The sequence below is a fragment of the Electrona antarctica genome (genome assembly GCF_951216825.1).
Source record: "Electrona antarctica genome assembly, chromosome: 14".
Taxonomy (NCBI): Eukaryota; Metazoa; Chordata; class Actinopteri; order Myctophiformes; family Myctophidae; genus Electrona; species Electrona antarctica.
The window spans coordinates 42,736,124-42,748,297 of NC_136795.1; the positions used below are offsets into that span (position 1 = coordinate 42,736,124).

The 12,174-nt window shown below is 41.5% G+C and overlaps 1 protein-coding gene across 2 annotated transcripts in view; it reads left to right on the plus strand.

Moving 5' to 3' along the window:
* The window catches only part of abcc1 (ATP binding cassette subfamily C member 1 (ABCC1 blood group)), an 84,360-nt gene that overhangs the window by 6,556 nt on the left and 65,630 nt on the right, over nucleotides 1-12,174 (plus strand). For both annotated transcript variants that reach the window (XM_079520165.1, XM_079520166.1), the window contains exons 3-5: nucleotides 2,339-2,467; nucleotides 4,474-4,611; nucleotides 5,698-5,823. In XM_079520165.1, coding sequence (XP_079376291.1) covers nucleotides 2,339-2,467; nucleotides 4,474-4,611; nucleotides 5,698-5,823 — 393 coding nt within the window. The remainder of the gene's footprint in view (nucleotides 1-2,338; nucleotides 2,468-4,473; nucleotides 4,612-5,697; nucleotides 5,824-12,174) is intronic.

A 12,174-nucleotide genomic window follows, 5' to 3' on the forward strand; every position in this document is an offset into this window, starting at 1 on the left:
GCACTGGCCTACAGCGGTGCTGTGTAATGCGTCGCGTGCGTCGAATTTGAAGTCGGTGGGGCGAACGGTGGTCCGTCCGACTCGCCACCGGGCACTGCAGCCCCTGCGGTGGTGTGGAACGCGTGTGTCGAATTTGAAGTCGGTGGGGCGAACGGTTCTCGAGTTACGTGGATTACACCCAGACAGACGTACAGACAGACAGAGACTTGGTGCATTTATGGATAGATATTTGAACATAAGACTCCCACCCACCACAGCTAAACATTACTGAACACAGAAACACAATCCCATTGTTTTGTGTGTGCGCTCCAGCTCACGTTACTAACGTGTCGGTACCAAAGTTCATTTTCGTTTGTATTGTTCATCAGGCATTTAACTTTAAACCGTTCCGTGAGTACTGGCGTTTTGGTGTTCTTCCAGTTTTGCTAAACACGAAGGCTATTGTTGCAGTAATGAATCCTGTCAGTATTAATCCAAACTAAATACTGTTTGACTCACGGCAGGGGCGAGTGTGGAACCTGTGTTGAACCTTCTCACAGTACAATACTCACTATTGCAATTGCAGGGGAGATTTCTCTTTTTGGATCGGCTGCACTAGCCGAGCCTTGTTTTATCCACCTCAGGACATGACATGCACATAGTTTCATACATGCAGATGTTTATTTTTGTCATCAAAGTTTTTTAATGATTTTACAATAAAGCATACAAAATACACATGACTTACACAAAAGAAAGAGACAAGAAAAACGAACACAAAAACAAAACAAAACAACTAGCAGTCAAAAAAGAAAAACCCCAATGGACAACACCCCTCCACATTCTGTTGTTGACAATAGTGATTATATCCGTAATGTATTACCAATTACAAATTGTTAATGCAACCATCCTTTAATATACAAATAAAAGTAGTCCCATATTTCATGGAACTTCCCTTTGACATTGTTCCTCCTGGCAATTGAGTATTCGAAGGATGCCGTTTCCGTCATAAGTTGGGTCCAGTCTGTGATCTCTGGCGTAACAGAGCTCTTCCAGTTTCTCAAAATCAACCTGGCTGCAGTAATAAGACCTGCAGTCACTAATGCATGTTGTGCCATGCAGATGTTTCTGTGCATTACCGTTCACATTTTGTGTACCCCATCTTTCACTATGAAAGATAGACATCCTTTGTGTGATCCACTCTTTAGAGAGACTGCCATCGTGCAAATTCCAGCTTTTCACCAGAGGAGAAAAACTTTTTTTTTTTTTTTTTTTAATGAGTTTATAGCACATGCAGACTCTTCACATACTAGAGCATGTCTGAAATAAGTGTCAGAGCTGAAATCGACATGTAAATATGAAATAAATGCCCAAACATGTAGCTAGGTGTAATGTTAGAGTCCACAGAAGTGAACCTTTCAAGCCTGTTTTCTCAACTCGCTGTTTTCTGCAAGACATTACTCTATAAGCCATATCTCCAAAACTGGTGGGTCAAACGGAACAACCAATATGTCAATTTGAAAAAATCAATGGCAGTCCCTCAGTCAAATTTAGTCAAATATGTTTAGCCTGACATTTCCTACGATAGAAAACATTTCACCGTAGAACTAGATTGGCTATTTTTTTTTTTTTTTTTTTTTTGCCGTATGATGAACTGGGGGTTAAGTGGCTCAAAGTTTTATTTAACTAGTCTATATTAATGCATTTTCACATTTGGCTCAAACATGTATATATCAGTTGACTGAGTTGAGGAGTCTGTTTAAATATCCAAAGTAAAGGACAAGGGACATAAGCTGCTGAGTTTCTTGTGTTCTGTCCTTTTGACAATGGTGTGACAATGTATGTTATTTTAAATGTGTTCATATCAATAAAGTGGTCTCAAATTACACACACGGAGCGACACGAATAAAAGAAAAAAAATCTCGGGAGTCGAACCCGCGACACGCCGTCCGGCTTGCTTGGCAGCCTACCTACTGTAGTACCATAACCAACCATTGCCTCCCCCCCCAAACATTTAACCCATTTTGGGTGGGAACCCCTTTTGGTGTTAGCATCATGTTATGCTTTAGCTATTGAAGAATAGCAGATCTACAAGCTCATAGCGCGCCACCGAGTGGCGCGCTACAAGCTTGTATGTCTGCTATTTTTGAAAAATCGAAGAACCACCGACATAGAAACATAGCTTTTTCAGAAAACTGTCAGGATGTAGAAGACATTTTTAGAATCGGTCCCAGGTCAAAATGGGTTAACATGATATGTGACAGTCCCTGTCTTTATAACCAACCTTTTTACCATGCATTGCCCCTTCCCCCCAAACGTTTAACATGATAATGTGACAGTCCCTGTCTTGTGTCCCTGCCAGGCGGTGGGCTTTCTGCTGTGGATTATCTGCTGGGCAGATGTTTTCTATTCTTTCTGGGAAAGAAGCCAACCCCACCGCACTCCCGCTCCAGTCTACCTGGTCAGCCCTACCGTGCTGGGCGTCACCATGGTGAGAGTTGACCTTTTTTGTCTTTCCTTCCTTGCAATGATATTGAATTTCTGTTTGACCTGTGAATGATCATGATATTGAATTGTGTTGTTATTGTTCATGTCATGGCTTATGATTTGATTGCATACAGAAGGGCCTAAATGGAAACAAGACGGCAAGGATTTTACTGTACTGTGTTTTACTGTACTCTGTTGCTGTTTATACGTTTCTGTCTAAAAAACGATTCAATCAGTCAATCAATCAATCCATTTTCACACACATACAGGGTGTCTACCTGATCAGCCCCACACCATGCTGGCAGTGGTGGGAAAAAAAGTATTCACTGAAAGTTTTGAAAGTAAAAAGTGTCAATACTGCAATAATAGAACTACTCTGTTACAACTAAAAGTCCGGACTTCAAAATGTACTTGTAAAAGTACAAATGTATTGGCATCAAAATGTACTTGTAAAAGTACAAATGTATTGGCATCAAAATGTACTTAAAGGGGCATTCCACTCATTTTCAACATTTTACTATGTCATTAATATACCTAGAGCTGTTGTGTGGAAATAATAAAAAAGTCCCCCCATTCTATGTTTCCTAGAACTGGAGGTCTGAAAGAAATCATTAACATGGTGAAACACATCTTGATGATGTCATCAAGATGTGTTTCACCATGTTAATGATACTTTTCATACTAGGAAACACATAATGGGGGGACTTTTTTATTATTTCCACACAAAAGCTCTAAGGTATGTTAATGACATGGTAAAATGTTGAAAATGAGTGGAATGCCCCTTTAAAGTTGCTAGAAAATAAAAGCACTCATTATGCAGACTGTGCCATTTCAAAATGAAATGAAAATAGCTGATCTACAAGCTCGCAATGCGTCGCCATGCGTCTCATTTGGATCGGCTATTCTCAAATGGCAAAGATGTACAAAGGGCTGACGTGGTTACTGTATGTCTTGTCATACTAATCACAATCTACAAAGTAACTGAAGTGTTCAAATAAACGTAGTGGAGTAAAAATACAATATTTGCCTCTGATATTATAGTGGAGTAGAAGTAAAAGTACTGGAAGTTGGAAATACTCAAGTGAAGTACAAATGCCTCAAAATTGTACCTAAGTGCAGTGCTTGAGTAGATGTACTTACCGGTAGTTACTTTACTCCACTGCATGCTTGGGAGTCACCATGGTGAGAGTTGACCATCGCACGCACGCACACACGCACGCACGCACACACGCACGCGCAGGGTGTTCCTGAGGAAGGCTTCTCTGTTTCAACAGAGCCAGGAGGTCACAATCGTCAAATAAACAAAAGGATCAGGGAGCCTGAGGGAGGACAGGGAAATGTCACTTGGTGGTCTGGCCTCTGGCCGTTATTATTATGTGAGGCCCGGCGGTCAGTCACTAGACTAGCGCCTCGTAACCGAAGCCGCTAAAGACACATCTCTTAAGCGTTTAACTTAACATATTACATGTTCACATGGATTCAGGTCGCCAACTCGCCACGACTAATTTCAGTCATTTGGATTGAATCTATTTCCATAGAACAGTGTGATGCATTTGCAATGCATCGTAGAGTCGAATGGAATTGTCACCTGCTGAATCATAATCTAATTGGATCGTGAGGGCAGTGCCAATGCACACCTCTAATATTGAGTGTTGGTGTAGATCGGCTATTTGTTTTGCGATATGATGAAGTGTCAAATTCTGACAATTAAAACCCATTTTGGGCGGGAAACCCTTTTGGTGTTAGCCTTATCTTATGCTTTAGCTATTGAAAAATAGCAGATCTACAAGCTCATAGCGCGCCACCAGCTTGTAGGTCTGCTATTTTTTTTAAATCGAAGAACGACTGACATAGAAACATAGCTTTTTTTTAGAAAACTGTCAGGATGTAGAAGACATTTTTAGAATCTGATCTCGGGTCAAAATGGGTTAATAATTGTGTCTGTGTGTGTCACTGTGTGTGTGTCACTGTGTGTGTGTGTGCGTGTGCGTCTGTGCGTGCGCGCGCCAGCTGGTGGCCACCCTGCTGACCCAGTACGAGAGGATGAAGGGGGTCCAGTCGTCGGGGCCCATGCTGGGCTTCTGGCTCCTGGCTCTGCTCTGTGCCAGCGTCACCTTCAGGTCCAAAATCCTCCAGGCTGTGGACCAGGTGAGAGGCCCAGACCCTGCTGCTTCTGTGACCTGGACTAATGGTTCATGTACAGTACAGCGCTGATTCTCACACGTTTTGCATGATGTGAAGGACCCCCACATTGACACTTAAAACCCATTTTGGGCGGGAACCCCTTTTGTTGTTAGCATTATGTTATGCTTTAGCTATTGAAAAATAGCAGATCTACAAGCTCTGATCTCAGGTCAAAATGGGTTAATAGCCTGCGGAGCCCCCATTTGAAAAGATATGCCAGGGACCTCCCCCATAAGGGGTGATTCCTACGGCTCTGGCAGTGATAATCAACCATTATGATTTCAAGAACCCCCTAATGGGTGTCTGTTTGACACCCATTAGGTCTTGGACACCCATCTCTGGGACCCCAATTCATATTGTAAAATCAATGTTAATTTAACCCATTTAGGCCTGACCTCAAAATAAAAAAAATAGTTTTCTGATATAAATATTTTCACGATTTTTCAAAAATAGCAGATCTACAAGCTCATAGCGCGCCACCGAGTGGCGCGCTATGAGCTTGTAGATCTGCTATTGCTAAATTATAACATAATGTTTAAAACACCAAAAGGGGTTCCCGCCCAAAATGGGTTAACTCAAAGTGGACAAATGGAACAAAATGGCCGGTCCATTTTGGTTAAATAAAAGCCTGCAGTGCCACTTGTCAACCAGTAGTGGCCGCCGTACCTGACCACAGGATTTACTCTTGTCAGAAGAGTGGATACTATAGGCCAACTATCACCTGCACCAGAAGTTTTGGTCAGAGTTTGTTGAGAGATTAATTTTAGAGGGGGTCCTACATATAAGTAAGAACTGCTGCGAGGCTACTATACACACACATGTACAGATAATGCTAGCTTGATCATCCTCACCAAAGCTGTGTACTACTTACAGAACAAATTTGTCAAAATGCAGTTTTGCGCACGCACGCACGCACGCACGCACGCACGCACGCACGCACGCACGCACGCACGCACGCACGCACGCACGCACGCACGCACACACACACACACACAGAGTTATGTATCGCAGCTTAAGTTCAATGTGATGGTCGTTGTGTGTTTTTTCCAGCCGTCGGATGTGTGCGTGTGGCGCTACACCACCTTCTACGTGTACTACGCACTGCTGCTCGTCCAGGTCGCGCTGTCGTGTCTGTCCGACCGGCCGCCGCTGTTCTGTCAAGCCGTCAAAGACCAGGTGAGACCCATTCATGGAATAAGCACGGTGGTTTTACAATTTACAATTTAGGCATTTAGCAGACGCTCTTAATCCAGAGCGACTTACATTAGCCCATTTTGGGCCTGACGTCAACATTTTAAAAATGTCTTCTAAATTCTGACAGTTTTCTGAAATAACTCATGTTTCTGTGTCAGTGGTGCTCAATATTTCATGTCAAGGACCCCAAAAATGTAATTGACCACTGACCCCCCCCATCTGAAAATATGTTGTTCCTGGGACCCCCCCCAGAAGCAAAGTTCTGAAAAAAATATATATTACAAATTTGCGCCACATTTTCACCATTTTTCAAAAATAGCAGACCTACAAGTTCATAGCACGCTATGAGCTTGTAGATCTGCTATTTTTCAATAGCTAAATTATAACATAATGATTAAAACACCAAAATGGGTTCCTGCCCAAAATGGGTTAAGCAATAACAAAAAACATGGCATGAAACATGCGTAAACTAAGAGCGTAACGTTGGAGAAACCATATATATATATAAACTATACATACTATCTATTATACAATTGAAAAGGTGTACCCAAAAAGCTGTACGCAACCCAGGAAAAAAAGTCACCAGCTACTACGTCACTGACACACTGCAACACACACTGCAACAACCCACTAAACACACTAACACGTCACAGACTTACCCTCCGCGTCGATCCACGGCTATCTCCTCATGTCGCGCCGCACGCCCACACTCAACACCACCCGCGTAAAAATTGTCATTGCACTGCCACTAAAGCCGGCTCCCGTCCAGACTCGCAAACAATATCAATATCAATAATAAACACAAACACGCCACAAGCACCGACACCCCCGCCTAATTTGTTGCCACGTCTATGAAAACAAGCACAGAAAAAATGCGAGAGAGAGAGAGCACACACGTCTTCACCCCAGAGAGAGAGAGAGAGAGAGAGAGCACACACGTCTTCACCCCAGCGAGGGAGGGAGACAGAGAGAAAGGGAGAGAGATAGAGAAAGAGAGAGCTTTCCAGTCCTTACATTTTTTCTCAAATTGACCAGCAGAAAAGTGAGCAAACTATAATCCACATTGTTAGACAAAGTAGTGTGCCCTGAAACTTTCTTGGAAATGTGCATGTTGCCTGCAGTGGCAGCCAGCCGCGATGTAAGATGAGCCTGTGCATTTCACGCTTTTCACCCTATATAACTTGAACGCATAGGCAATCAAGTCAAGACCATTAATTAATGACAGCTGTGTAGGGGTGACGATTGCGTGATGCTTCTATGTACAGGATTCTATAGGTCACCACTTTTGGTGTGACACACACACGGCTTCTGTTTACAATGCGTTGTCAACACGTGCTGAGTTGACAAAGACTGACAGATTTAGGAGAAGACTGATAGTTTATCCTTTAGTAATTAGGCTGTGGAAGTATTCACACTAGGCTACTTTTCGATTTATTGGGATTGGCAATTTGGGGAAAGGAGCAGGAGGAGGTGATCAAGCTCCACAAGACCACATTATTGGTAGGCTCAAGGCTGCATTTATTTTCCATTTTTTTCCTCTCGAGGGTGCATGGGATGATATGAGCCCCTCCAGCAGGCTAGGGAGCCCCGCTCAGGTTAGCGGAAAATGACCGCGGGGTGCGGGTTGCCAGGTTTTTTCACAAGTAAAATATTAAAAAAATAAAAATGCTAAGCGTCGAGCCCTGAAACAACAATAATATCAACGGTACAGAGAACAGTACAGTACACATGACTACAGTACAGTACAGAAAGAAAGCTCACATCAGAATATTAATCCATGTAATAATAATAAAAAATAAGAACACAACACTAATAACTATAATATCAACAGTACAGTTGATCAGAATATTAATCCATGTAATAATAATAATAATCATAATAAGAAAAAATAAGAACACAACACTAATAACAACAGTACAGAGAACAGTACAGTACAGTACACATGAGTACAGTACAGTACAAAGACTTACAGTACAGTACAGTACAGTACAGTATACTGTTCCTGCGCCTTGCCATGCTCGCTTTCATACACAAAACCAAACAAGGTCACTCAGCCAGCTTGGCAACTTTGCGCTTTCCAAGCAAATGCATAAATTAAAACATCATGGGTTGCCATTGCCTTCTTCCCATTTGCGTATCGCATGGCGCTAGGATGAGCGGGCCGAAGGCCCGCAAAATTCTAGTACTATACATATGTACTATAAAGTGCTATGACTACATAAAATGCAATTCTAGTGCTGTCTACGTAACATGCTATACCCTCAGCCCTTTTCATGTCAAGGCCCATTATTTATTCTGCATTTGAGCCACGGGCCTCCATTTGATGAGATTTTTCCCTCGCAGACCCAAAACTAAAGAATATTTACACGTCTCCGTGCTGTATTGATGTTGATACCATTAGGAGAGATAAACAGGCAGAAAAATAACAATTCTTCTACATTCTCTAATTGTGTAGACTTCTTGTGTAAATTAACTTAGGCAATGCAGATGTTTGAACCCCTTTTGGTGTTTTAACTAAGCATTATGTTATACTTTAGCTATTGAACAATATCAGATCTACAAGCTCATAGCGCGCCACCGAGTGGCGCGCTACGAGCTTGTAGGTCTGCTATTTTTGAAAAATTGTGAAAATGCGGCACAAATCTTTGAATATATATTCTTTCAGAGCGAACTTTTTTTTTATGTCGACGTCAGGCCTAAATGGGTTAACGATAATGTAACTCCTGAGAGTGTAAAATGAAACCAAATGGACTTGTGCGAGTGAGATTGTAAAATGAAACCAAATGGACTTGTGCGAGTGAGATTGTAAAATGAAACCAAATGGACCCTTACAAGTCCATTTGGTTTCATTTTACAATCTCACTCGCACAACAGAGCTGCACGCCACCGCCGCCATTGCAATGCTTTGGGCCTCAATTTCCCAGAACCCCTTGCGACGTCATCAAAACGCGTCACCTATCCCACTCTGTCCGATGGAAACCCCGTAAGTGTTAGAACGTATTAAAAAAACGTGAATTCAACAATGAAAACATAACTCGTGTAACTCGTTATTGGGAGGGAAGCTTTTCTACAGTCAATTAACTTGTGTAACTCGTGTTAGGGAGGGAAAGTGTTGACCCATTCTGAACGGGAACCCCTTTTGATGTTTTAACTAAGCATTATGTTATACTTTAGCTATTGAAAAATAGCAGACCTACAAGCTCATAGCGCGCCACCGAGTGGCGCGCTACGAGCTTGTAGGTCTGCTATTTTTGTAAAATCGTGAAAATGCGGCACAAATCTTTGAATATATATTCTTTCAGAAGACTTTTTTCTATTTCGACTCGTGTTGGCCTCCTTTTGTCTGCTCTTTGGCGTTTCATGTAATTGACTTCCACAATTTCCAGCGAGCTCTGCCTCACTTTTGTCCTTCATTTTTGCCCTTTTTCCCCCATTGTGTTACCCTAGTGTTTTCATCCACTTCCTCCTTACGCAATCAAACAACTCTGTTTCTTATTCTGTATACTGCTTTTGTCAGGCAGAGGCCTCTCATCTTTATATGTCATCTTTTGATGTTGTTTATGTCCCCCCCCCCCATAAATGTATGTCCTACTTCGTCCTACAACTGTGTTTCGCACAAGTAGCGACGAATAGAATCTACAAGCTTACAATATATCTACAATCTGCTATTTTAGCTGTTTAAAACTAATTATGTAGTATATTCAAGTAGACGTGAAAGTGGCTAAGTGTGTCCGCAAACCGCTGAAAAGTACAAGAGCTTGTCACTAAATTATAACTACATTGGAATTGTTGAAATTCTTTTTTTGTTTTACATTTCCTGAAAAGTAACCGCTTTGGACATTGTGGGGTGGTTTCCACCGCACAGCGACAATACGACAGTTTAACCCATTCAGGACGGGAGCATTATGTTATACTTTAGCTATTGAAAAATAGCACATCTACAAGCTCTGGAACAACATATTTTCAGATGGGGATCAGATGGGCCAATTACATATAATCTTTGGGGTCCTTGACATGAAAAACTTTGAGAACCACTGATAGGCCTATAGAAAAAAAAAATTCAGAAAACTGTCAGGATTTTGAAGACGTTTCGTATAATCTGGTCTCGGTCTTAACCCATTTTGGGCGGGAACCCCTTTTGGTGTTTTAAGCATTATGCTATACTTTAGCTATTGAAAAATAGCAGATCTACAAGCTCATAGCGCGGCACCGAGTGCCGCGCTATGAACTTGTAGGTCTGCTATTTTTGAAAAATCGTGAACATGTGCCTCAAATCTTTGAATATATATTCTTTCAGAGTTTCAGTTTTTAACTCATCTTTGCTTCTGGAGGGTCCCTGGAACAACATATTTTCAGATGGGGGTCGGCGGCATATTACATATTAATTTTGGGGTCCTTAACATGAACTATTGATGACCACTGATATCGAAACATGAGGCCTTCGGCCTCGTCGGTTCATTCCCTCCGTCTGTGATTGAGAGTGCTGCTTTTCCCCTCCCCCTCTAAAGTGCGGATCGGCGCAGCAGACTATGACTGCATCCTTTGAGTGAGGTCGGCAGTTTTTCTTGGATCGTGGACCAGCGTTTATTTAAGCACATCCACACAGCTGACGGATAACTGTGTGCGTGCGTGCGTGTGTGTGTGTGTGTATGCGTGCCTGCGGGCAGCCGCCGCCTGTTGTTTCATGTGCCTGTCGGATAGGTTTTGCTAACAGTAGGATTCCTCACATAACTTCTCCCCTCTCACAGTCAGCGGTATTATCAACGTCAGCGCCGGACAAAAAGAATAGCCCCGGACCGGTGCAACAGGGCCATTATCATCGCCAAACCCATTTATTTAAATAGCCTGATGAATAGATAATGGCACGGATGAATTGGAATAATGGCCGCAAAGCGGCTCAAGGTTTTCTGCATTTTTGTTGCATCTTGTGTACGAGTGCAGAAGAGTTGTTTTTGTTCTGTATCCCTCACACATTGTAGCAGCAAAAATAAAATAATAATAAAGATAATTATAATTATTATATTAACACAAATGATCGTAAGCTGTACTAACCAGTCCAGTGTATGATCAAAGCCATAGTGAAAGAGAGTCACATTTCTCATACCTTGGAAAGTTTCCTTTACTTGGCAACTGAGGTCATGTTTATATACGCCTCAGCATTGTGGGTTGCGTGTATTTGGCCACACTGCGGTCACACACCAGTCAGCCTCTGTGTGAGAAGAATACCTCAAAGCAAACCCACAATACATGCCTTATGTTGTCAGGGTGAAAGGATAAACATTGTCACAGACACCCATGGTTAGGGCTGTCACCGTCATGACAATTTACTTGACACTTTATTTTCATACAAATAATTGCGCTATAAGCAATAATAATGTCAACATTTTAAATACTTTTAAAAAAAAATTTTTTTATTCAGACAGCCAGAAATGGGTAAAATGCTCCCAAACACTATTTAGTCTGTGACATTTAAAGATTTTCCTAGAAGCTTTGTCATTGGTCGATTTGCCTGTCTACTTCCTGATTGGTTAGTCTTTTTTTTTTTTTTGACCAATGACAAAGCTTCTAGGAACATCTTTGAATAGAGATTGCGGCCCCTAGATGTGTCACAGAGACTATTTGTTTTGTAATGCTGGCTGTCTGAATACCAAAAAAAAAAGTTCATTCAAATTTTGACATAGTATTGCTTATAGCAGCTAAAATTGTGTGGCTCTTGATACACAATATGATATGACAAGAACGTGTGTAAGTAATGTATTATGACGGCCAATAGTTCATATTTTATACTCAAAATGTGTTCGGTGATGATGTGATCATTGTGACAGGCCTACACCTGGTTCCAACTCTTCTACTAATGTGTAATTGGCCGGTAAAGCCTGCGTTCAATTTGGGAAAATAGCAGATCTACAAGCTTGTAGCTCTGCTATTTTTGAAAAATCCTAAAAATGTGGCGCAAATCTTTGAATATATATTCTTTCAAAGTGAATGTTTTTAACTCTGGTCTAAATGGGTTGAAGACTTTGAATCATAATGAAGGCAAAAGCATTATGGCACATGTTATGAATCATGATGTCAATGATAGCTCAAGTATTAGTCAAAAGCATTATGGCACATTATTATGAATCATGATGTCAATGATAGCTCAAGTATTAGTCAAAAGCATTATGACACATGTTATGAATCATGATGTCAATGATAGCTCAAGTATTAGTCAATCATTATGACACATGTTATGAATCATGATGTCAATGATAGCTGAAGTATTAGTCAAAAGCATTATGGCACATGTTATGTGAGCATTGAGGAAATGGCTTCATGGTGGCTTTTCTTCGG